The sequence below is a fragment of the Episyrphus balteatus genome, chromosome 2, assembly GCF_945859705.1.
Source record: "Episyrphus balteatus chromosome 2, idEpiBalt1.1, whole genome shotgun sequence".
Taxonomy (NCBI): Eukaryota; Metazoa; Arthropoda; class Insecta; order Diptera; family Syrphidae; genus Episyrphus; species Episyrphus balteatus.
Genome location: NC_079135.1, coordinates 79762417 through 79790306, shown reverse-complemented (window position 1 = coordinate 79790306; position 27890 = coordinate 79762417). Strand labels below are relative to the sequence as shown.

The 27890-nt window shown below is 28.8% G+C and overlaps 1 protein-coding gene across 5 annotated transcripts; it reads right to left on the bottom strand.

The window, feature by feature from the left end:
- On the bottom strand, nucleotides 1-27816 carry LOC129912565 (proton-coupled amino acid transporter 1). Of its 5 annotated transcripts, none has more exons than XM_055990865.1 (6): nucleotides 27707-27816; nucleotides 6112-6235; nucleotides 5671-6031; nucleotides 845-1296; nucleotides 610-782; nucleotides 1-540 (listed from the first exon to the last, which is right to left on the bottom strand). In XM_055990865.1, the coding sequence occupies exons 2-6, from the start codon at nucleotides 6204-6206 to the stop codon at nucleotides 296-298; spliced, it is 1326 nt and encodes a 441-aa protein (XP_055846840.1). In that variant the 5' UTR covers nucleotides 6207-6235; nucleotides 27707-27816; the 3' UTR covers nucleotides 1-295. The 5 variants fall into 5 exon arrangements, with proteins under 5 accessions (XP_055846840.1, XP_055846842.1, XP_055846841.1 ...); XM_055990867.1 differs by lacking the exon at nucleotides 27707-27816 and adding an exon at nucleotides 27017-27646 and having other exon boundaries at nucleotides 6108-6235; XM_055990866.1 differs by lacking the exon at nucleotides 27707-27816 and adding an exon at nucleotides 27017-27645 and having other exon boundaries at nucleotides 6112-6229.
- Between the last annotated feature and the right edge of the window lie 74 nt (nucleotides 27817-27890).

The window sequence follows — 27890 nt, the reverse complement described above, 5'->3', positions numbered from 1 at the left end:
TTCTATTAAATGTAAGCAGTTTTATTTTCTTAAAAAATTAATCTTATAATTTAAATCAACATATAAACATTGGTTTTAGTTTCTCTTCTTACAATCTAAAAGTAATCACTAAAAATTACAATATATAAAATACCACTCTTGTTTCAAAAGGCACTTATCAAGTGTATAAATTGTAAGGTACAAAAAATCTTTGTTTTGTTTTTTTATTTATAATATCTAAAAAATAATTAAGATGTTATGCTGTATGTATAAACTTAAGGTTCTATGTATTGTGATCGATCATTATTATTAAAAACTATAATTGAAACTCTTTTACAATCGCCGATATACTTTCGTAAGTTCCTGTTGAGAAACCCAACAGTGCCAATATGAGAATGAAAATATTCTTTGCAAAAATTTGCACACCGGGTCCTTTGGAATTTTCCGTCCGGACGATTAATTCAATTAAAGGTGGAAACACTAGCGCCAGTGCTGTTGAACAAAGTGCTCCAATCAACGATATGAATAGACTCAACTTTGGTACTAATTCAGCAATGGCCACTGATAAAGAAAAGATTGAAAAATTATGATAAATCATATTCATAAGTAAAATAGGAAAAATAAACTTACATGTGATGATAACCATAGCAGCTCTAAAACTAAGCTCACCAGTTAACGAGTTCGGGTTAAGTTTGAACATCTCTTGAATAGCTGGGAACATAATTTGAATGGCTACAAAGAATTGTAATGGATATCCCAGAAGAACTCCCAATGATACAATCAACTGAACTACTTGTGCCAGCCTGTTAAATTTAAAATTTTATATTCATTTAAAGAAACTTTTTAAAAATATTCAATTTCTTACCAACTACTTCCCAAGTTCAAAGTCAAACTTCCGCCAACATTATTGCCCCATTTCAAATAACCAAAGAATCCAGCAAATATGAATGCAAATGCTACAAATGTCATTCCAACATTCAACACACCCATTCGTCTATCGAAATTAGTTGGTTTCTTCATAGCATTTTTAAGTGGCAACACCAAGGCAATACCTTCAAATGCGAATATTGCTGTGCCAAAAAATAGCGCTAGTTGAGGAGCATTGGTGAAGTATTCACGTTCACTGGGCGCCGGAAGACCTCCTTTAAATGCAAAATACATCGTCAAGACTAATCCACTTACCATACTAAGATTAGCTAACAGTGAAACAGGCGTCAGGTACTTTAGATTTGTTATTAAAGAAGTCAATAGGATGGGAACAAATGCAATCAACATAATTAGATGTACATTCCAATAATAACCATGATGATTTAAGATCTGCAAATAGGAAATTTTAAAGAATTTTATAGTTTATTAATTAAGTTAGAGTACAAAAGTTTATACATATTTAAAGTTGCTAAGAATAACGAAGAAAAAAATAACAAAAATAATAAAAAATTATTAAAATTATTTTTATTTTAAGTGGAGTACCCTTACTAAGACGCCTTATTTTGGTCGATGTTTACCGACACTATATAAAACTCACAGCATGAATATACTGTGAATTATAATTGAATTATATTCAATCACTCCACTTAAAATAAAAATAATTTTAATAATTTTTTATTATTTTTGTTATTTTTTTCTTCGTTATTATATAAGCCTGACCACGGGCATACATTTTCTAAGTGTCTGAATTTAAACAAATTCCCTTAGAATATTATAATTCACAGTATATTCATGCTGTGAGTTTTATATAGTGTCGGTAAACATCGACCAAAATAAGGCGTCTTAGTAAGGGTACGACAGATCTAACTGATGAGCCCACTGTCGTACCTGGGCGAAACGCTTTGTACATTTTTGGAGTTGAGGTCACTTGAACTTATATTGAATTAAAGTTGCTAAGTGTATGGAAGCTACGTTTTCATTTAAAAATAACATGGAAACATTATAAAAATGCAACTGAGTTTAATTTGCACATTTAAACAAAGAAAATTCAAAAAGCCCTCAATTTTTTTTTTTTTATTTTGTCCAGAAAACCCTGCACAATTTTTAGAATTCTGAATTTCTCCTTAACGAGAAATTCTCAAGCGATTTCAACTATTCAATTTTAACCGGAGCGTTTGTAACGGAATGTTTTAATGAAGTACCTACCAACCTTATTTTCTAAGCAAAAACACATTTTTGTATAATGTAGGTATGTTATTTGTCGATTAAAAATTTCTTTTGAATGATAGACCATATTTTTGTAAATTTTAATATTATAGCTGTGTTTTATTGGTACTAAGTATGTATTTTACTAAGTAAACATTTTATGCTGTAAATAACAACAATTGATTACTTTTATTTATTTATTAATAATCCTTATTCTTGAAGAGTCAAAAATGTATAAGTTTAGAAAAAAAATTTCTCTGTAAACCAACAAATACAAAACTTTTGTTTATGCTTAGCAATCATTTGTTTTTGTTTCCAGTGCAAAATTTTACTGAGCAAAGTACTGAGTAACCAATAAAACACTGCTGTCAATGTTTTTTAGTATACGTTCAAAGCTTTTTTTATCTTAAAATTTCGGATAATGGAACAATAGCATTGTCATTTTCAAAAAATAGAAAAATTGCTTAGGGGAGAGGTGCGGACAGTGAGACACCCTTTTTTTAAATTGGTATATCTTCGAATGTTTTCAAGATAGCTTAACGAAACTTTGAAGTCAGTTTAAGACATATTTTATCTTAATGTTGAAAAAAAACTTGAAGTTAAAGAATGAATGAGAGCATCACATTGGACTAAAATGTAGAAAAAGTCAAAACGTCTCACTGTTTGCAAGGGGTGCGATCAACGAGACATTCTTAGGTGAAAAAAAATTAACCAAAACATTAAATAATTAGGTAATTGCCAAGTATATAATTAATTAATTTATGTTACTTTAACCCATTTTTTCAACAAAAAAATAACAAAAAGCCAAAAAAAAAAACGAAAGAAAAAACACTACGAAATCATATTGAAGTCATGCTAAAATAATATTTTTTTTTTAAATCTATGTCTCACTGTTTGCTTTTTAATAATGTCTCACTGTTTACTTTTTGTCACTAACCAGATTTTTTTGTTTTATACACTCTTTTTATAACACTCTAAAATCTACTTTCACCTGATTTTGTGTGATATTTTACGGTGTAGGAAAATGGACAGCTTTAATTTAGTCGGGACAAACTTAAATGACGCAGAGGGGGAAATAAACGTTTTGACCCAAACTAGCGTTACTGTGCTTATTTTCAGAAAAGAGAAAAATGGATTGTCTCACTGTTTGCACTGTCTCACTGTTAGCACCTTTCCCCTAGGTATATCTCGACGCAATTTAATCAACTTTGTAGTTTAGAACCAAAATTAACAGTACTTGTCATAGGTCCAAAATGAAGAGGTTTCTCTCAAAAATTCGTGTAGGTTCTGTTTAAAATAAGGTCTTGCTTTTGAAATTAAAGAATGTTTCATATAAAAATATGTTTTAACCCGTTATAAACGGTATTATTTACTTTTTCGTAAGCGATTTAGCCAATTTCAAGGAATATATTTGTTCAAAAGCGTTTTAGTGACATCAATATTAAATCTAAAATATTCTTTGGATTTTTAAAAGAAAATTAATTTTTTTTTTTTAAATCAATTTTTTGAAAATGGATTTTGATGAAACTTTATTTTCTTTTCATATTTTTGAGAATCTTTAGTTATAAAAAAATATTTATTTTTTCTTTAATGTTGAAAGTGAAATTAAATGCAAGATAGATCCTTTTTTTTAAATCTGAAAAATAAAAATTTCAAAAACGGTACATTGAAATTTTTTAGATAATATGATTTTAAGTGTTGATTGTTTTTATAAAAAAAAATTTTAAAAAAACGGATCTAACTATTTAGAATTATTTTCTGAAAGTGCACCAACAAAAGAAATTCAACTGCATACTTTTTTCAGAGCTCAATTCCATTTAAGCTGCCTTTTATTCCTTTGAAGGACTTGAATATATTTTTTTTTTTGCATATTTGTATATACTAGTACTACATAAACTAAACATACATATATTCGAAATCTGACCTTTTTTGTAAACAATCATGTGAATGTCATAGAAGAAAAAAAGCAATTGTGTTTACTGTGGCGTATACGCACTTTTTTCAAACGATTTATTTTAAAACAACACACGGATGTAGGAGACTTTAGGACTTTGCACAGATTGCAAAGCACCTTAACCATTCTGTTACAACATTTTTCTTAGAACAAATCCATTATTACTCGACTCTCGGCTGATTTGCAAACACCAAAAATTCAATTTTAACAAGTTTTGAGTCCATTACATTAAAGCTGCTTTTTCTAAACGAGTAATTCAAAATAAAAAATCTTAAAAATTACTTGAAAGTGGATTAAAAATAAATAATTATCAAAGTTAATTTTGAGTACTCACAGAAATAAAATAAAAACTAATAAATGAAAGTGTCGGATTACTTTGAATTTGGCTTGACCGGTTCAATTTTTTTTTCTGGAGTTTTACCAACATAAGATATGATAAGATTTTTAAATATACAAATCTATTGAAACCAACAGTTTGAAAAAATTACACTGGTCGGCAACGAAAAAAGAGCTTGAACTAAACCATACTATTCTAAAGGATTTTTGTGTGCTGATCCCGAATCCGAAGTCAAAATTTCACTTGCACTTATCGAAATATTTGAATTTAATCACCGTTAAATTTTTTTTGCAAAACTACTTATGCAATCTCCAAAAGCCATATTTTATCCTTTTAAATATGTTAATTTTTTTTAAATTATTTTTTTCTAAAAGATTATTTGATATAGAAGTGTGTGATATCTCAAAATCGTGTTGGTTAAGGTAATACATATACGGTTTTTTGAAGCAGATTTGAAGTAAATTACAGTTTTCGACTTTTGATTTGGACAAAAAAAGCAAAATATTACGGAAAAATATATATTTTAAATCAAACGCCAAAAAACAATTCATTCAAAATTAGTTTTTGGGAGTTTGTAGCAAAAATAGTGATTAGCATAGCTCAAAAACTAGACGTGTTGGAATAAATCTGTAATCAGTTATGAATTCAGCACACTCAAATTAATTAAAATCACCTTACAGAGTTCTTGCTCCCGACTTTTTTTTTTTTTGGTTTTTTGCCGACCAGTGTTATTCTTTAACTAAAAAGCTGAAGCTGAAGAGGGATTAATATACTTGCTACATAATATTTTTGTATTTTGAGTTCATATAAATTTTCTTAAGAATTTTATCTCCTCAAAAAAATCAGTTCAGTCAGAAGTACCTTTTTTATAAGCAAAAATTAATACTACCATAGACCCTCTTATTTTACTGTTATGGCTTAAAGTAAACTAATAAACTCGTTCCCGCGTTCATTCGCATGTTTAGAAACGTTTTAAAGAGTTTATCTGTAGGTGAATTTAATAATCGTTATAGGTGTGTAGTGTGTATACTTCCATCACACTATTATTAATGGGGCGGAAAATCTTTGTTTACAAAAATAAATTCTTTAAAAAAATTTTTCCAAAGCAAATTACAGCGACTTAAGTGAAGTTAAGTGGCCAATATTATATATTTAAGTGGCTATTATGGCGGTAGGTTCATACAAGTCCAATAAACTCTAATTAAATAATGGATACTGAGAATATAATAACACTAAAAAAATTTTATAAAATAAAAATTATATTTACCTGTTCAAGATTTGTGCTTATAAAAACAAAGTAAATGCAACAAAATCCCAGCTGAGTTACACAAATAAATATATTAACAACTGTCCGCATATGTACTGCCCAACTACGTAGTTTCGGTGGTCCTATTTCAAAACACTGACCCACCGTTTCCGCATAATCAGGACATTGTTCTGATCGACTTAGTTCTTTTACCCTTTTTGAGCAATTTAAGAGAATGTGTTGGCAGTGAACTGAGATCAACGCTATCACAATGGTGAGTATAGGTGAAACTATAAGGCCACCATTTTTGAAGGCGTCACCCATAGCAAATAGCCCTGGGCCAATATTACCTTTGAACAGGTGAACAATTGTTTCCATATACCTTTAAAAAAAAGAGAAAATTTAATTTAATTTTTAAAATATAGGTTAACATTGTAATTCAAGAATAAATTTTCAACCTACGAGGTAGGATGTTCTTCACTTTTATCTGGCGGCGAAGGATTTTCAGATTTTTTCGAATTTTCACAATTCTTTTCTGTCATATTTAGGTCTTGCATGATGAGATTTTCGAAAGTTTCTTCTGCAACTGAAATAAAAGATAGAAAATTTTATATTTAAGAAAACTTATATTTTTGTAAAGCAGGGTAAGTCTTAGTGATAAATAAAAGTATATGAATTGGTTAAAATCAAAATGAAACACCGTCCTGTTTTTAAAAAGAAGCATTAGGTTAACAAACTTCTTTATACGATTTTTTGAAACAGACTATCAAATTTTGTTTTAAAAAAGTTTGTTATATTTGTTAAAAATGTTGTTCAAATTTACTCATTGTTCATTGTCTAAGATGTGTGAATTAACTGACTAGTACATTTTTAACAATACTTCCTGCATGTTCCAACTTCCTAACATAAAGTGAAATCATGTCGAAGTGCAATATCTACAAACAATCTGATCAATTTTAAACTGCTCGAATTAATTTAATAACTTTTAATTAGATCTGTTTAGCAAAATTTAATCTTTAATAACAAAGAACATTAGACGTAAAGTTAGGTATCTGAAACAAAACAAACAATATTTCAGTGACGCGATATTCTGGCTATTATCTGACGTTACTCAGTTTCCAACAAAATAGAATAATAGTAAGTTTTTCAACCTACTATAGGGCAAACTTAGGATTCGTAAAAATTGAACTCGAGTTAACAAACAGACATGACATTACAATGATAGAGAATGCCAAAAAAGTGGATCCCAAAATTTTGTCTGTACCTATGTCTGTCTGTTAGTATGTGCCTCAAGCTACAGTCCAAATCTCTATAGTGCTTTTCTTCAAACTTTTCAGTTTTTGAAGATTGCCTAGAAGGAAAATTGAATTTGTATTATTTTAGGCTCACACCAGAGGTACCTGTCATATAACGAAAATAGAAACGTTTTTTTTTCTGTCAAAAACGGCTTTAAGGGTTATGATTAAAAAAATCAAACATAAAAGACGGCACATTTTTTATAGAATTTGGGTTTTTTTTTTGAATTTCTCGTAAGCCATTTAGCTGATTTCAACGAAAATTTTTATACAGAACCGTGTTATTAAAGCTTTGAAAAAATTTCAAAATTATTTAAAATCCAGAAATTTGTTAATTTTAATTCAATTTTTTTTTTAATTTTAATTAATTTTTTAATTTAATTTTTTTTTTGAAAAATCAGTTTTTTTTTAAAAGGGTTACCGATTTTTTTTAAAATTTTTCTTTTAGGTGTTGATAAATATTTCATATAAAAGGCATACCTCTACCAACTTATAAAAATATTGCACTGAGGGAAAAAACAACTTAAAATCAACGAAAACCACGTTGATTCAACTATTTTTCGGAATGATTTTGCGTTGAAGACGAAAATCAAAAAAGAACATCGTTAGTTTAAAGTGGTTTACCGTTATAAAACATCTATAAATCAAAGTTGTTTTAACTTTTAAAAAAAGCATCAATTTATTAAAAAAGAAAAAGAAAAAATGGGCAGCTTCTGGGGATCAAACCTACAACTCTTGCGTTACTAGGCGAATGCTTTACCAACGTGCTATATCACTGTTGAAAATTAGAGTGATAAAATGCAACAAAAGCTGAAGTCCGACAAAAATAACAAAATTTCTTACTTTGTTTTAATTTTATTTTGAAGAAGTTTCATTTTAATTTTTTCAACATCAAATCAACGTTGAACATATTACATTTTACGTTGCGTTTTTTCTCTCAATGTGCTGTTAGCTTAAGAATCAATTTTTGAGTAGTCGTTAAGACTTCAATTCTTCCTACAAAAATATTTTGTTGTTACAACTATTTTATTGTTAATATTTTCGGTTTTAATTCTTTTTATTTTTAAGATGAGAAAGTAAATATAAACAAATGTTTTTACTATATTAAGAGCACTTTGCATTCTTAAATTAAGAACATAAGTTCTTGGGCATTTTTAACCCACATATTTTCTTTGGACAAGGTACAACAATTTTTTCTCTGAGTGTACCTATTTCTAAAAATCTCAAAATTTAACAAGAACCAAAAGCTTTCTGATAGACACCAATATATTTAAGCAGGCTAAGTTCATCTGAGTTTCCATTTTAAATTTAAGAATTTTGTGTTTGAGCTAAACCTCAGTTTTAGAGGCTTTTCCGTCCATATTCCTATTTATTTACTTAATTTTAAAACTCTAAAAAATAAAACATAAATAAGTTGCTTTTAACAAAACCTGGAGTTTATTGTATTTGATTTACATTGGATTAACTACAGGAAGAGTTAATGAATGAAATAATGAAAATACTAAAAACTCTACAAAACGTATCTTTAATAGATACACAAGAATTTCTTCTCTTATAGCTATTAGTTTCTGTCTTAAATAAACAGTTCACTTTTCAACTCCAACCCGTAAATCCAGAATGACTCATAAACACTACCGGTTTAAATTAATAACTTGTACTCAAACATAACTCAAGACAGCAAAGTTTACTTTATCGGTTAATCACATGATAGGTATCCAAAAATAACTTTTTGAATATGTTACGAGTAATATACAATACAATGTTATTGAATTTATAAACATGGTATTCCCACAATTTTCATTTTAAATTTCACTTGAAATTTGAGAGCCAGGGTCAATGTTTTACGGTTTTACCGAACTGATGGGTGTTTTTTAAGTAACCCAAATCACAGCATCTGAAAGTAAGAACACAGTAGTTTACGAATATATGAAAATTACAATAAGCAAATGATAAGACTAGAAAACTTTAAGTTTCTTGAAAAAAATATCACCACTGAACTGAAGCAATGTTCTTGTTAAAATTATATTGTAACAATGTTATCTTGGACTTAACTCTTTTGATCTTTGGCATCCGTCAAAGTTTGGCAAAGTCCTTCAATCGTTTGATTCTTGTACCTATACTTTACTATCAACAGAGCTATACAAAATGTTTAAAAGACTTAAAACCAACAAAAAATCTAAGAATGACAACATTCACCTGTTAAAATATATTCTTTTGAAATATTTTCCATAAATCTCCTCATATCCGTGGTGTACTGTATTCGATATGGTTTAATATAAACGTGTGTCGCGTCACAAAAGATTGTGACGAGTTGTTTGAAAATGCACAATCTCTTACACATAATAATCAACCTCAGCTGCCTAATACTCACCATTTGCATGCGATGACGAAGAAGCAATTGTAAACAGGCTACAGGCCTTGCAACTGCAGACTATAATTGCAATTATCTGAAGAGTGAAGATCGCTCTTAAGTCTTGACAGTTCTGCAGGGGCTGTAGAGTAGAGTGTAACAACAGTATACTATTATACTCGTACAATCAATTCAGAGAAGCCGCATTATTTTAATTTATTTACAAGTTGCTATACGTATCAACTCGGACAATCCCATCAACACGTGACAAACGAATTGCACGGGCATTTTAACCTCAATATGTCTAGGTCTGACTATAGTTTTTAATGAGCGTGTTTTTTGTGCTCGTGCTATATTGAAGAGAGTTTAAATTAAACAAGTTGTGTTCGGTACGATAGGTAGTTATTTTGTTTTAAGTAATTGCCGAATTAATTCACATTAATAAAAATAGCTATTAGGTATATAAATGGAATGGGTGGTTTGTTTCTATTTCCTTTAAGTTTATTTTTTCAATTGCCTGATGCGCCTCTCTCTCGCAATGTTGCGAAGTTTATTTTAATTTAAAAATAAATAAAATAAACATCATTCACATCATCAGGGAAGCTGGTGGTGTTTGATTTGGTTGGTGCTCAAAAAAGAAATCAATCAAGCAATTGAATCAGTAAATGGGATCTTAAATTAAAATAAAAAAAAAGAAACTCAACGATATACAATAATTATAGGTATAGGTATATTCACAATGTGCGCATCACATAGACTAAATATATTTATTGTTTAAGATATCTAGAAGATAGAAATTCTTGATGAAATCGGAGGTATTTAACGAATGACATGCCAAGTGTTTTTGGTTGATAGATCGACTCGCAATCATTTTAAAGGTGGTTTTACACGCATGTTAAATAGTTTTGTTCCATGCTTAGTACAAGTTAATTTTGTATCGTTTTTCTTTCTTTTCTTGCTTGAAAAATTAAGTGCATACACTGCTTTTAACCAATCTTAAAGAACCTACCTTGAAAAAGTTGCTAAATTATTAAAGCTTTTTATATAAAAATTCATAAAAGAATATTTTTAATTTTATTTTATAACATAATTATAGCAAAACATACATTTTTTAATTAAAAGTACAAAGAGTTACTCATTGAAAAATTTTAAAGAAATTTATGAGATAAAAAAGATTTATAATAAAAAATCGTAATAAATAAATTCAGAAATAAAAAAAAAGGTTTTATAGGAGCTACCTAAATAGAACTTGTTTGAAAAATATCATTAAATTTTTTGTTTATCAAAATCTTTGGAGTCGTATCCATCCATTTCTTTAGTTTAGGAAGAAAATGGCGCATCCAAAAGCGACGAATAACGAAAACCCTCTTTTTTAAAACTTGAAATTTGTTTCGACACAAAACCAATATTACAGAGAATTTTAACAGAAAAAGAACTTTTTCGTACGAGGTGCATTGTACACTGAAGATCAAAACTGCTTATTATTACATACTATTTTTGCTTCGCTAATATTTGCTAGGAATAATTTGATAGTTTAAATAAAAATTTAAAAAAAATGTAGGTCCAATTAAATAGTTTATTTTGGTTTTGCAAAAACGTGTTTCAATAAAGTAAACAAGTATTTTCAAGGAAGTTAATTCGAACATTATACTTTCAATAAAATTGTTTTTCATTTCCATATGTTTGGCAAACTAATTGTTTTGCTTCTTTAAGTTATTTAAAAGTGCAAATGCATCAATAGGAAGTTCAAATGCATTTAACATTCTATTATCTCTAGGTTATTGACGACAAATTTTTTTTATGCGCCACTTGATTTCCCTATCCTTAAGTTGTAAACAAATAATACCTAAAATTAAATATTTATCAAAATAAATCTAACAAAACCGAAGCCAAAATATTTGTTTTTGTTATATGTTGCATTTTTAACTAGAAGTTTTCGACACATGCTTAGCTTATTTATTTTATTTAAAAGCGGGAAGGAAATTCTTGTTCATCTTCTTGCAATATATATGACTTCAATTAAATCAAGGATTTATTTAAATGAGAATACAAAAGAAGCTACATACATTTACATATCTAAAACTTTATTTTTCTGTCTATTTAAAATTAATTTTGATTTAAATGATTGGTTTTGCGATGAATCTTTTATTTATTTCAAGGATATACAGATAAAAATATTCCAGAAATGTCTTTTAATTGAAACTGAGGAAAAAATTAAATGATGACGAATTATAAATCTTGTGAAATCAATCATTCATCCAAAAGACGGAAAAACTGTTTTATAAAAAAATAAAAAGAGTTTTATGAATATGTAAGCTAAAATTAATCCTGATAAAGTGAGGCACAAACGGGCTTTAGACTTTTGAATTGCAACCTAGGTTTAGTTGGTAGATACCTACATATATTTTACAACAAACTATTATGTTGACACTTTCTAATTCCAAGTTAACGAACTTTAGAAGATGACCATCACTATGAAAACATTATATTATATGAAAAAAACCTTAGTAATTTGATTTCTGATGTTTTTTTTTTGGCAACTACAGCATTGGTAGTATAATATATAAAAATACTCAAATTCTTGTTTGCATTTTTACGAGGCTATTTCCGGCTATTCCGGCATTTTATTTCCTCTTCCTTTAGTTTATATACATAGGTACAGAATAAATGATGTGCATGGCCATGATGATTCTAGCAAAAGGTTGCCTCACACATTCAATTGAAGGGAGTGGAAGTATAATTTAATATTATGAATTGAACTGAAATATTTCTATAAAAAAACATACATCACTTAAAAAAGCAAACAAGAAATTTCTTTAAGAGCAGTCGGATTGTTGCTTTGATAAATAAGATAAGAGAAAAAGTTCTTTTCAAAAATTTTGAAAGCTATACAGCCTTGACCCTTAGCCAAAAGTATTGAGCAACCCAATAAAATGCATTTTTGATTATATCTGCATGTGAGTGTTTATATGAGTTTTTGCACCGATTTCACTTTTGCTGCATTTATATAATTAATGTTATTTAAATTTTAAGTAAATTAAAAGTTAAAATAATTATTATTTATGAACAAGAAAATTTTTGCCGTTTTTGGAATATTTTCCCTTATTTTGAAATTGATTGATTTCAACTGTATCTATTTTATATTCATTTATTATGTACATATGTATATATAAAAACAACAACGTTTAAGTAGTTGTAATATTAAAATTTTGAAAAATTTCCATAAAACATTTTTATTTTGGGTTTTTAAAAAATTATTGTTTTTTGAAAAAAACCTTTTTTATTTTTTTTTTGCAAATTATTTGAAAATTTATTTTTACACACATACGAAGAAATGGTAACGGAGTTAAGAATACCAGAGTTATGCGCGACAAAGTTACGGTTAAGTTATGAAAGACCGAAGTTACGAAAAACCGAAGTTATGAAAAAACCAGAGTTATGAACACCAAAGCTATGAAACGATATTTTTGGGTTGGCAACCATTGAGATGAACGATATACGGGAGGAACGTACAAAAAAGCTAGAGCGTATAGGTTGAGTCAAGGCAAGAAAAAAATTGTATAGGACGGGGGTGTCTATTTCCCTCCGTTTAGACGGGAGGGGGCGTTTTCTAAAAAAAATGACTTAATTTGGATAACAAAAATTACTTAAAATCAACTGTTACACCATTAATATCGTACTGTACGTTTTTGTAAAGCTAAAAATTATATCTTTTAATATAATTTTAAATATAGCTGTTTAATTGACTAGTTTTTGAAAAATTACTTTTCAAAATCAAAATTTTGAAAAAAAGTGAAAAAATAAATTTCGAGCTTATTTCTTTAAAATTTTTTTGTTATTAAGTGCTAATTTAAATTACATAATTTAATGTTTTTATTTGTTTTTAAACGAAAACTGAAAACTGGACCCAAAAACGTAAAAATAAAAAAAAAAAAAAACAAAACTACTTTTTTTCAAAAGAGCCATATATTTTTTTTGAAAATTGATTTTTCAAAAACTGTTCCATTAAACAGATTTATTTAAAAACACTATACAAAAACAAGTCTTTGGCTTTACAAAAAAGTACAGTACGATATTAATGGTGTAACAGTTGATTTTAAATTATTTTTTTATTCAAATTAAGTCATTTTTTTAGAAAATCCCCTCTCCCGGCTAAAAGGAGGGTAATAGACACCCCCGTCCTTGCCTTGACTCAACCTATACGATCTAGCTTTTTGGTACGTTCCTTCCGTATATCGTTCATCTCAATGGTTGCCAACCCTAAAATATCGTTTAATAGCTTTGATGTTCATAACTCTGGTTTTTCATAACTTCGATTTTTCATAATTTCGGTTTTAAATTAAATTAAATTATCCCACGCCTCTTTCCCCCCCAGATACCCCACGCGCTGGGGTCCATTTACACCGAGTATGATGGCACTTGCGGTGGCTAGTCATATCGGCACTTAAATTAGAGTTTTTTGAAGAAAAGAAAAACACGAGATAAGAGCGGGGCTGCTTATTACAAGCAGTTACAAAATGTAAAAAAGTAAATATCTATATAGGAGCACGCGAAAGCATTCCACTATATAGAAAAAAATAAAAATGAAGTATTAAATAAAAAAAAATATTAAAAAAAAAATAAAAAAAGTGTAGAAAAAAACAAAAATTAAATAAAAAAGCATGCTTAAGCACTTGTTAAATCAGTTAAAAAAAGTCCAGTTTCAGTTTCTCTTTTACTATTTACTAATATTAAGGTCCAAGAGAGCTATAAAATACCATATAGGAGGTTTTTTTGTGTGATCTTGCTGTTAGTGCAATCAAAAATATTACAATTTTTATTAACATTCCTTAACATTCTCGTAATAGGTTCATTTTTGCCATAATCAGTTCTATGAAGAGCTTGATGAAATTGCGGGGTCGTTCTGAGAGAGTAGGAACTTACATTAAAACTAATTTGCTCAAGGAGGGTAGAGCTTTCAATTACATTAGACAAAATTTGGTGTATGAAAATAACATCGGCAACTTCGCGACGTTTTTCTAGAGATTGTAGAAAAACATTAGACAAAATTTGGTGTATGAAAATAACATCGGCAACTTCGCGACGTTTTTCTAGAGATTGTAGAAAAACGTCGCGAAGTTGCCGATGTTATTTTCATACACCAAATTTTGTCTAATGTAATTGAAAGCTCTACCCTCCTTGAGCAAATTAGTTTTTCGGTTTTTCGTAACTTCGGTTTTGCGTAACTTTGACGCGCGTAACTCTGTCGCGCATAACTCTGGTATTCATAACTTCGTCGGTTTCCCGTATACGAAACATTTACAAAAAAAATCGACTCAAACGCATTTTCTTGAAAAAATATTAAAAATTTTTTATTGCACAAAAATTAAGGTCCTTCGTAATTTTTTTTTCTTAAAGAGAAACTTTTAAACGACAAGCCCCCCGGAGAAAAAAATCATTTAAATCCTTTACTTTTATTGCTGCGCAGTAGGAAATTCGAGTTCTAGTAGGTATATCATCTCAAGTCGCTCAGTTCTTTTGTTTTAAAGGCATCATTATTAATAATAATAAACATTAATAAAAATATTGAATAGAAAAAATATGACATCCGACAATTAAAGAACAAACAATAAATTCCCTTATGAATGATATGCCATTTCAAGGGAATATCTTCTTCATTGATCACGAACGTGACCTTTTACTACCCCGAATCAATTCACATCTCTGAATGCACTCGCACATTTTCTCATTGTCAATTTGAGCCACACAATATATAATACATCACAGAAGGAATTTGTTAGTGCATTGTGTAATGTTTAGTACATTTAACTGCAATCCCAGACATACTTGTTTAATAATAGAAAAATACAAAATATCTTGACTGCTTGGACTTGTACTTGGAAGAGAGAGAGAACACAAAATCACTTCTTTTTCTTCTGAATGCCTTCAAGAGTTTTGCTTCAATAAAATTAGCATAAACATTATGATGATACATGCATTTCCGACATATACACAAGAGGCAAAGTGGCAACCAGACCACGTCTGAAGATGCAGATATTTGCACTTTGCTACACATGATTCCGTCGAATGGAAAGTTACCAGAGATTTTTTTTTTTGTCAGCACAAAACGCCAAACATTATATGACCTAAAATAAAAATTTGCCTGCAAATAAGAATCTGAAGCTGTGCATCATGCGTTTGTTGGAACTTGGAACACATTTTATTTCTTTGGGGATCGTGTTGAACAACGGTATGTGCAATAAGCAGGGTTGAATTGTATTTTAATAGCGCCCTTTATGATCTTTGAGGAAGTTTTTGATTAAATGTAAAAATAAAAAGTATTGTCTCCAGGTCTTTCTGACATACGATTTCCATTAAACTTCACATTTTCAATTTATGAGGCCTTTGTTATATTTTAGGGATGAGTGCCTCATAATCTTTCTCTACCTTTAAATATTTTTTTAGCAATCTAAGGAATTTGAGTAAGAAATTATGTAGGTATTTATAAACAGTTGCTGCTACAAAATTGTAAAAAAAAGGGATTAAAACAGGAGGAAGACCCTACTTAAGAAGCATGGACTTGATGCCCTTCATGGACTTGATTTCCCTTCACAACCACCTAAAAAAAGTTTTTAAAAAAGCTGATACTGAGGGAGCTTTAAAATGTGCGCACACACTAGCAACCCAACCCGAACCAATTACACTGGTCTGCAAAATTTATCTTTTTTCTTCTTCTAATAATTTTTTGAAATTATGAAAGGTTTTACTTTTCTGAATCTAAATCCGGTTTCAGAAAAATTCTAATACTTTTCTTATAGTTTTTGATGTGCTGAGTTCGAATCCGAAGTCAAAAAGAATTTAGCACGTCAGGATTTTGAGATATACGCGTTAGAGTATCACAAAATCGAGTTTTTGGTTAAAAAATCACAAAAAAAAACTACTATATCTCAAAAACAGGACCTGATCGAAATTTTTTGAATTCGGATTCAAAATCAGCATACTTAAATCTATTAGAAAAATATACTTTTGTTCTTGGGAGAAAGAAATATGAATTTTTAATTATCAGTTTCTTTATGATAAGATATGCCAAACCTACTTAACTTACTTAAATTTAGATATCTCGAATAAGAAAAGTGATATTGAGGAGATTGAAACTGAATTTGAAAGAAAAAATAAGTTCTTTTATAAAGAGTGACTAGTTTAGTTGAAAAAGTTTACATTACGCCAAAATATTGCTTGAAAAACAGCAAAAAAAAAATGGGTTGTCGAGATTTTCTAACGGGAATATTCTAAAAACGTGACGTGCTAGGCCAATTTTGACTTTGGATTCAGAAACCTTTAGAAAAGTATAGTTTCATTAAAGGGAGGATTTCCTTGCGGACCACTGTTACCAACCGATAAAGTCTGTAGAGAGTGGAGGCTCTAATAGCTCCTTTAATTTTATTTAAGAAGTGTTTTTTGGTAACTCAGTACCTAGCTCAGTAAAATTTTGCACGGGAAACAATAACAAATGATTGTTAAGGATAAACAAAAGTTTTTTTATTTCTTGCTTTACAGAGAAAATTTTTTTCTAAAATTATACATTTTTAACCCTTCAACAATTATTAAGGATTTAAATTAATAAATAAAAGTAATCGCTTGTTGTTGTTTAGATCATAAAATGTTTACTCAGTAAAATACTGAGTACCTACCAATAAAACATGATTTTAATAAAACCTGCTAGATTTCGGAAAGCAACAAATTTTTAAAAAGATACATTTTTTTTTTAATAAAAATGTTCTAGGTTTCCCTATTTTTGAGCTATTTCGACATCCCACCATTTCAACTACTATAAAGCCTTATAGAAGCTTCTTTGTGGACACAGAAAATAAAATTTGCAGTTTTTTTCCTCCTATTAAGGATCAAAACCTTCAGTCCTTAAATTTATTTATTTTTCAAAATAATTAGGAACATTTTACAACTGTGGAATTATACCCAAGTGATTGTTAAGGACCTTTAATTTCATCTTAAGAGTTTTAAGTTATAAATTATATACTGTATTAATAGACGCTCATGTGTGCCGTGATACTAAAATATATATTATTTCACACACGAGGCCAGAGCGTTGCCGCCTACAGAAAACAAAAAAAAAAAAAAAAAAAAAAAAAAAAATACGAGTGTGAATTTTCTATAAATGATAAGTAGAACAAAAATAAAATATTGCAATGTTTAAATATTTTTTTTTTTAAATATATCGTGCCAGAAAAAAACAATAAAAACAAACTTTTGACTTTGTTTTTATCTGACCAAAAATTATGGGATTTATTTTTTTTAAATTTTTTTTCAGCAATTCAAAAATAAAAAAAAATTTAAGCATTTATTGAGTGGTTTAAGGGGTATAAAGATATCAGCTCTTTGTCATTAAAAAAAAAAAAACTTGGTATTTTTATTTTGATACATAAAAAAACATTTATTTTTTGTTTTGATTCGCAAAAAATTCTTTAGAAAACACAAAAAAATAAAAACAAAATAATATTTCTACACAATGATGACATAATGGCAAGTTTAATATGCGCACCAGATGTAAAATAAATCACTTTTTGCGGGATCATTTTTTATTCATTGTATTTTTTAAGTAAAAGAAGTCATCTTTCAAAACTTTTTTTTTTTTGCAGGGATACATATGGTAGCTTTGAAACCAAAATAGGAAACGGAAAAGTACTAAGTAAAATTTGCTACTTGGGGCATAATGTTATGTTGAAATTTGTGGTTCCAATCGAATGTGTTCTTTTATGTTATATGGAAGGTATAGTATAATAGTTATTGTTGACAACGTGGGGTAACTTTTTATGGGTTCTTTTTTTTATCAAGCACTTTGAATATAACATACACAAAACCTAGACCACAGGCACAGGTTAGGCTTTACGATAAAGGAGTGAAGTGGGATTGTTGTGGTCTCATTCAAGATAATGACAACTGTCAAAAAAGAGGAAGATCTATTTAATTCGGTTTTTTAAAATTCTTATGCTTTTCGTTTAGACACAAAGTTTTTAGTAGTTTTTTTTTTTTTTTTTAATAGTACTCATACGCCATACAGGTTAATCAAATGTTACTACCTTGTGCAAAAAAATAAAAAAAAAAATACCGAAAATATTCTGTATTTAAATATACAAAATGCAGTAAAATAGCAATGCGGAGAGTGAAAAGCTGCAGAAATACAAACCAATATAAAACTTTTCAAAACCGTGATCAATGATCATTATAAAAAGCTACATATAAGAAGCATAGCCGTATTTAGGGGGGGGGGGGGTTTGGGTGTTTAACCCCCCCCCCCCCGAATTTTTTTTCCATAAAATCAAAAGATACCTATATTATAAACATATACAAGTCTAATATGTGTAGCACTTAATGATTTGTTTTTGTATTTTAGTGATTTGATTACCTATATGAAAATCTCCCTTAAAATCACTACCAATTTTGCATCGTTGCAGAAGCTGTCGATGAAGTTTGTATAAAGGAAAACAAAAATTGTTTGGTCCATCACAAAAAGTTTTTATCTCTTTGACCATTTCCTTAAGCACTATGTTAACACATTAAAATGCTCTTTTAAGAACCCTTTAAATACCACAAGTACTTATGCAGGGTTTTTGGTGCCGAGACTAAACTATGCTTTTTCAAAGGGCTTCGGTGGCCGAACTCGAATCCAAAGACGGACTTATTCGATCACATCTCGTTTTTGAAATATTACCCTTAAATCTATTTAAATCTTTCAGACATCTTTTCTACTGTCCGAGATATCTTCAGTTGCTTATTACCCACTTTTGTTCTTTGTTAACCTTAAATCCAGTATGTAAGCGAAAATAAATTATCGATTTTTTCAGAGACTGTAGTACCTACCAACGCCAGGAAATAACCTCGAAAACTGGTAAAAAGCGGGATTTTCGATTTTCTAACGGGAATATCTCAAAAACGCGATGTGATAGAATTTTTCTGAGTTCGGATTCGAGCTCAGCACATAAAAAACCTTTAGAAAAGTATATCTTGGTTTCTCTAACAAAAACCTTGTTGGCCATACTCAAAATAAAAAAAATGTAATTATACTTTTGCAATGGAAGAAAAACTTGTTTTTATTTCTAAAAATTATAAGAGAAAGTAACAGGACATTTTGTTCTTCTCAATATTCTTGTTTTTTGATCCCCTTTAATAAAAAAATAGTAGGGTGGCGCTGCAATACTCGGTTTTATATAAATAGCATTTTTATATGGTGCGATTACACTTTTGCAAAGCACTGTATTTACAACATTTCGTTATTATTTTGGTTCATTTTATATATATTAAACAATTTCAGTTTATTGTTAAATTTCAAAGTGAAGTATAACACTGGTCAACAAAATTAAACTTCTTTTTTGTTACAGAAACCAGGGTATACTCTTCTATAGGTTTTTTGTGTGCTGAGCTCGAAACCGAAGTCAGAAAAATTCGATCACATCACGTTTTTGAGATATTCCCGTTAGAAAATCGAAAATGCCGCTTTTTACCAGTTTTCAGGGTTATTTTTTAGCGTTTACTTATTTTTTTTTTAATTGAATTTGTAACAGTTTCTAAAAGAATTAAGTTTTGTCTCTCTAAATCCGTTTAAATCTTTTAAATATCTATTTTTTTCCTCGAGAAATCATAACTTGAAATCAAAGTGCTTGGGGCATCTCATATTTATTTGATTTTAATAGTAAATATCGAAAAGTTCTGTACCAATCGCTTTCAAATTTTGACACAATTCTTTTAGAAACTGTTACAAATTTAATTTAAAAAAAAATAAGTAAACGCTAAAAAATAACTTTGAAAACTGGTAAAAATCGGCATTTTCAATTTTCTAACGGGAATATCTCCAAAACGTGATGTGATAGAATTTTTCTGACTTCGGATTCGAGCTCAGCCTATACCCTGGTTTCTGTAACAAAAACCTTGTTGACCAGTGTAATTAGCTCATGTCAAACAACTTGGATTATTTAAAATTTTGGTTTTTAAGTATTGCTAATTTCATTTAGAACTCCATAGATAAAATGCACCTGTCAATTTTCTGCTACAAAATTTCAGTGCAAGAACAAGTACATTTTTCAATGTTTTATATATTAAATTGTACGAAATAATTTTTTATAAAGCCTTAGATTGGTTAAAATTTGTTTCTTAAAAAAAATTTTCTTGCTCGCTAACGCTCGCAATTTATATCAACCAACTTATCACTCTTTGTACCTACAAAACTAGAGATGCCGCTGAATATTCGGCCATTTTTAAATTACGTTTACCGTAAGCAGGGCTTTTTTAAACTTTTAACTACGAATTCCTCTCCTAAAAATACTTAAAAAGGATATTGGCAAATTTTTCGCTTCTACACAGTTCAAATGACTATTTGATTTAGCGGGATTTAGAATCGACTGCAGTTACATATAGTTGATACAAAGTATTGTGATTTCTAAAAAAAATTTTGATTGGTCTGAGCTAACCCCCCCCCGAAATGAAATCCTAGCTACGGCTATGATAAGAAGAAAGAAACAGAAAAAGCTATTCAAGTTTATTATTTATACATTCACAAATATACCTAATCATCTTGTTTAATGGAAGTAATCAGGATTTTGTATTGAAAATTATTATTATTAAACAAAACACTTTTTCCTACTTCTAGTTCATTGGAACAACTTCGTATTTAAGCTAAAGTATCAACATTTTTGTCTGGTTTTATTCAAAAAGATCACAAATTTTTCCTTTAAGTCTTAAAATAATGAAATCTAAGAGCTTTTTCCACTAACACTGAGGGAAAAAATCCAAAGTAAAATGTAATATGTTCAACGTTGATTTAACGTTGAAAAAACTTTCAGAATGCAGGAGTGGCTGCCAATTTTTTTTTTTTTTGTTTTTGTTTTAATAAATGCTTTTTTCAAAGTTGAAACAGCTTGGATTTAAGGATGTTTTATAACTGTAAGCCACTTTAAACTATAACGATGATCTACTTTGATTTCAAAATTATCGTCTTCAAAGCAAAATCATTCCGAAAAATAGTTGAGTCAAAGTGGTTTTCGTTGATTTTAAGTTGTTTTTTTCCCTCAGTAAAAATGAAGGGATTTTTAAACTTTTTCATTATTTTGTTACAAAGAAAAACCAAAAAATAATTGATTCTAATATAAGTGAGTATTTTAAACAAGATAACATACAGAGGTATTAATTTTCTTTTTTAAAAGATATGATACATCAGTTTATTTATATTCACTGCATATCTCCCAGTTAAAATCATTCTTAAATCAACTTTTTTTTCAAATGCTTTTAAAAGTACTTTCACAAAAAAAAACCTTTCTGGGTTTAATTTCTTTTTTATGTCGCTGAAAAAAGACTTTTGATTACCGGGAAAATACGTGTCTCGTAAATATTCTTAAAGTGTACATTTGGGAATTTTTGATACCTAAACCTTTAACGATTATAGTTACCGAAAAAATGCAAGTCTGAATGTCATGTTATCGACTATGTAATTTTAAGCAGAACTCTTTAAGTTAAAATTTATGAGTACGTAATGTACAATTTAGAAAACTGTCATAGTCACGAGCTCATCTGAAGTATGCCACATTGCATACAAAAATAAGTTTCAATATTAAAAAAATTCAATTCATTAATAAATGCAAAGAGATAAAGATAAACATTTCGCAACATTCGGTTGTAAGCTTTTAAAAAGTTCACACACAACACCATCGCTGCTATCTATACGGCATCGGCATTCAAAAATTTATTAAAGTCAGTAAAAGTCTTCAATTACACACCTTGAAGATTGCAAATTTTACTGCATTTTACACAGATATAATTGTTTCTTTGATAAATGTATACAAAAGTATATCATAAAGATAAATTTTTATACCAGTTGAATATTTTCAAAGACACGTGAAGTTAAAAAATTTATCTAATTAATTAATAACATTTATTAAATTCGTGGTTTTTTTTTTTAAATATTATAGATGTCTGATGTGTCACAAGGAGGAATTTATAAAACAAGGTCAAATAAATAGGTAAATATAAATATGAATGTATTTGTTTAGGTGTTTATTTTAAGATAAATTTGCATAGGTATATGAGAATTTCTCAAATCAATATTTGGATATTTTGAACAAAAACTTATGTACAATTCTACGGACATAAAAATTGAATTTGTATCCATTTATGTAGATGTAGGCATAATTTCGTTTGGAATTTTTTAAAACGACAAATTGAAATGTCAAATATTTTATATTGACTTTTTTTTAACGAGTAAATAGCAAAAATGTGTATGTCATTTTTGATCAACAACAATATTCAATCAACTATTTTGCAATTAAATACCGCAAAAGAAATTTCTACGAATCTGAACTTCTGAATAGAATGGAGTTATATGTGTATGTGTATTTATATGTATTGGCCCCATGATTTATCTAAGCTTCTTTTGAAACATCGATGTTCCTAAATAATACACAAGCAAAAAACAGAGTGTAATGAAATTGAAAGAATTTTTAAATTTTATTAACACTAACTAAATAATATAGCTGGACCAATTTTGAAATTCGATTTCGTTGATTTTACGAATTCAAACCAAACTACTTTTGCTAATATAGTGAACTTTTATTTACCTAAACACTTAGGAAGCTTTGTTAGTTTAAGCCCACTTATAAATTTCTTTTGTGCAACCGCTAAGTACCCACTTTACTATATTACAAAAGGCACACCATCAAAGTTACATAATAAATAATCACTTTTCAATAAATACATAATTCCGGTGTGACGCAGTGTTATTCCTCTTAAAATGACGATTACGTTAATCCCAGACCTTTGTAATGCTTTTCTTTATCAGTAAACCGATAAAAAGCAAGTTTAAAATAAATAAAAACTTATGATAAATACATATACATAGTTTTATCGGGAGTCATTTGTTGTGCAGAAAAATATTTAATAAAATAATTAGCAATAATTAACATGGTTGTAACAACGACGTTATGTTGAAACTTTTATGAATGACAAATTTACTATGTACTTTGAACTTGACAGAAACAATGCAGTCGATTTCAACCCAATCAAAATAATAATAGACTAGCATTTCTATTTCACCTAGGTTTATTGTATTATATCGTAGCAATTACATTTCAATAAAAATTGTCAGTCTCACATGTTTGTATATGAATAATATTTATATAGAGGTGTTGATTAAAATTTCAATTATATTTAATGGGAAGTCATTTTCTATCCATTCACAAAATTTAATCGCAAAAATGATACTAAAAATATGACTTTAATTCCCAGTTAATGGGAAAATAAATTAAAAGAATAAGTTATTGTTAATCATCTATCAGTTAAAAAAATCTTATATCAATTTCAGGGTGGTGAAAAATAATTTTATTTTTTAATATAAAAAAACTAAGAGACAATTGTTTTCAATTTTCAGCTTATCCTACTAAGTTGTTAAACTGATTTTTAAACCTTTCTTAAAAGTTGAGTTTTGGTGTTCACTGCTCTTATTTTATAACTTTCAGCCAGACACTAATTTAGCACCCATCTGCCGTGTTGTTAAAACAACATAAACAGTTCTGTGTATATTTCTCCACTTTAAAAGGTTTTGCCACTGAAGAATAAAAAAAAAAAAAATAAAAAAATTATAACTGAAACACAAAACATAAGATAACGATCTGTCCTTGAAAAGACGAAAATCCGTATTCAAATTGATAAAAAACTATTAAATATTAAATGAAACAAATTAACATAAAGAATAAAACCTAGGCCATCGTTTTTCGCAAAATTTAGCAGATTTTTTGCTCATTATTAGATTTCATTGTTTACTATAAACAACATTATCTCTTGTTATAGTATATTAAAAAAAAAATTAATTCATGAAAGAAAAATTATAAAAAAAAACGTGAAAGAACGTTCTTATTGCTTTGATCTACCCGATTCATCATTTTTTTAGTATTTAATTTTGAGGACTTGATGGGTTATGGCTTATGGAGGATTAAACGAACTCATAACTACAAAATTTCAAATTTCATGTTTTTAATTTTTCACGTGCCTTACTTTCATCGATTTTCAAGAGCTTAAAAATATCTCAAACCTCATCATTTAAAAAAATTTGTATAAAATAATTATTTTAAAAACAAATATAATATAGGCCAGAATCTCTGTAAAATTATGTAACTAACCTAAAACGGGGATACTTCCCGTTGAGTTTTTTTTTTTTATAAATGTCAGAACTGGTTAAAATCTTAATTTAGTAATTTTATTTTTTTCTAAACCTACTTGTTAACATCGTATACGTACAAGTTTTAAATATTTATACATTATATGTATATAGAAATCTGCTAGGAATGAGATCTGGCCCTACAGTCACTTTATAGGATTGTATATGCGATAGCGATTTGGTTAAGTAACCAAATCTATGATTAAGCCTAGTACGCAGCTGAATCGAAACGAAATTTTCCATACAAAAATAGCAGAACGAAATTTTGAACTTGAAATTGTTTTTTTGTTTTTGCCTTAAAACTTATTTTTTGGTGATTTTTCTTGAATTTTTTGATTTGTACTCTTATTATCGTATTTTTTCGTTAACATGTTCGCTGTTGACTTTGTAGAAGTGAAAATTTTTGTTTTCGCTTCAGCTGCGAAAAATGCTGTTTATACTTTATTTACATATTTTTATTAGTTTTTTTTTTTTTTTTGTATAAAGTTTGTATTTGTTTATTTTTAGTTTTTGTAATATGTATTTCAAAAAAAAAAAAAAATACTTTGAAATTTTTGATTCTTATTTGAAAGGATTTTGTTTTTCTGCTTATTTATGAACATCAACGACAAAAAAATGAACATTTTGTTCAATAATTGAGTTCAAGTGTTTATTCAATTTTGATAAGAGTGTGTTAGCATTTAGACCAAAGTTTAAATTCCCATTAATCGTACGTTGTCCACGTACACTGTGGCGTATACGTGATCTTTATTTTCTTTTAAACCGCATAAGAGTAGGGAAGGAGAAGACCTATTTATTTAGGTTCATGCTACCTGGCCTTATGAAATGTTAATATAAAGTATTTTATAATGCTGAATGGAATGAGACCCGAAATGGCCATTCTAAAAAAGTTTATAATTTTTTAATGAAAAGATGAATATTTTTTGAGTAGGGGTGAGTTGATATATTCATTATCTAACTGCAGGCAAATTCATTTGTTACATTAACTAACACTGAGTTAACTCAGCACTGAACATCTTGTTATAGAAGCTGGGTTTGTTAGTTGAAAAAAAAACCATTGCAAATAATTACTTATTGTGTATTGTTTCAGTATATTTCTGTACAGTAAAATAAAAATTGCCCCTTGGATAAAGACTGATTGCATAAATTATAAACTTTGCCGGTAAAATTATAATTTAAAACATCACATCTCAGACTATTCTTTTTGCCGGTTTACAATATTATTATAATTTTTATGCAAAACTACGCCAATGAATGAGACCTTCATTACAGGCAAAATTAACTCAACTAAACTAAAATAATATAATAAATAAAAGAAAACAAAAAAAACAATAATAAAGAATCACGTGAACAAATAATGGGTAAATTACATTGGCTTAAATAAGATAAACCGGCTTTTTAAATAAAGGTCTATAAAACCTGTAATGCATATAGATATTACACTATCTATCTTCAATACGTTATGTGAATGAACATACATCTACTCGTAGATACTTGTATCGATTAACACCAGTAAAGTGCTGATCATTGATAAAATTTAAAATTAATAATAATCGATTGATTTTGATGAATTATAAAAACGTGACTATAAGACACGACCTTGACCAATCATATATCTGCATTTTGCGATTCATTAGAGTATTTTTTTTTTTTTTTTTGTTTTTGAGATACACAAACATTCTATCAATATAAAGAGTTGTCACATTCAATAAACGCCCGCCCGAGCAAAGGAAGATGAGAACCTAAATTTAAAGTCTTCCCCCATGTTCCTCGCCCTCTAACAATACCTCTATGTTTGTAATGAACTTCTTGCCGTCTTTGGTTGGGTGTTAGAACAGGCGCGGATAAGGCATTCCGAGAATAGGAAGGGGGCAATATGTTTGAATTTGTTTAACCTAGTCTAAAAATTTGGGTCGCATGCAAATAGTATTAGAAAAAAGTGTTTCATATCAGTTGCAAACTAGTTGTCATCCAGTTTTGAGCTATATTACCAGTATCGAGTTACAACTTCATAGGAAACTTTAAAATCGATTAGAATATAGTTTGAAATCTATTGCAAATCAGTTTCAAATCAATTGCAAATTAGTTTTAAATTGATTTTACACTGGTAAATACTACATTTTAAGCCTAGTTTGTACCTTTTTTTGAAGTTTCAAGTCCTATAATTTCGTGGGAAAGAAAGTTTACAGTCGATTGTAAAATTTTACCCCAGCAAATGGTCCATATATTAAATTTTTTCCTTAACTCTTATATTAGGGAATATGACTTAATAAAACTTCCACATCAGTAGAAAACACCAAGAAATGAGCATAACTTGTTCTGGTTTAAAGGGGACCCATGTCGAACATGTGTTCCCCAACTGTATCCGTTTTAGAGGTGGAACAAGCAAAGTAACAGAGAAAGAGAAATCTTAAGAAGACATTTGGCCAGTACTTTTCCGCTTTGTTTACATACTACTAGCAATGGCAAAAGGCTTAAAATAAAACCACTGCTGGGTGCATGTGCATAAGGAAAAAAAAAACTACTCACATCAAGCCTAACTGTGACGATTCGTGTAATCCACTTGATGATTCAGGAACTGGTTTAATAATTTTGTTACGTTTTTTAATGTGTTACTATTTTTTGTTGGCTTAATCGTAGCTCTCAATGAAACTAAATAATTCCCATGAATTATTTTTATTTATAATTTATTTATCTTTTTTTAAATTTTTTTCTTCTTCTTGTGTTCACACAACTTTTTTCACAGAATGAACGGCAACGGTGGTGTTTATTTTTTTTTTTTGCTATTTGTTTTGTTTCTTATATTTTTTTTTTTCAAATATTAATTCTATTACGATAAATACTATTCTTAGTTATAGGCGCACAGTACAAGACTCTCGGGCCTGAGTGTTTTCATTAAAAAAAATTAGTTGTCACATGTGTGTCTTTACCGGCTGACGACACCTTTAAGACTGACTGATTTCGATATTGATTCGCAGCAGAGGCATTACTTGACTAGCGTCGTCGTTGTCGTTGCCATAACCAAACCAACGACCGACCGCACAGTTCTTGAAGTTCTTTTCTTAGTACAGAAAAAACTGACTAACTGCCTGACTGACAGACTTTGCCTGTGCTTGTTGGCTTCGGATTCTCTCGGGTTTCTCGAACTAGTACTCGTCGTCGTTGTCGGTCGAAATTGTCTGAATTAAATTGATATAAAAAACATTTATTGCATTGTACCTTTATTTCAATTCTCAGAGCATTCAATTTAGTTTTTTTTTCTTTCTTTTTTATAGAAAAAAAATAAATCTCTGACATCAGATGCTGCTGCTAAATATTATATAATTTATATAACACTATATAAACTAGAGTTTGGCTAACTATGGCGGAGAATCAGAGGAATCAGAAGAAAATCATGCTCAAA

Bases quoted from the DNA above. Each gene is read 5' to 3' on its own strand.
- LOC129912565 (XM_055990863.1), bottom strand. The intron at 6,032-6,111 runs GTAGGTTGAAAA...TTTTTTTTAAAG, and splicing joins AGTGAAGAACATCCTACCTC to GTATATGGAAACAATTGTTC. The intron at 1,297-5,670 runs GTAAATATAATT...TCCTATTTGCAG, and splicing joins TAAGCACAAATCTTGAACAG to ATCTTAAATCATCATGGTTA.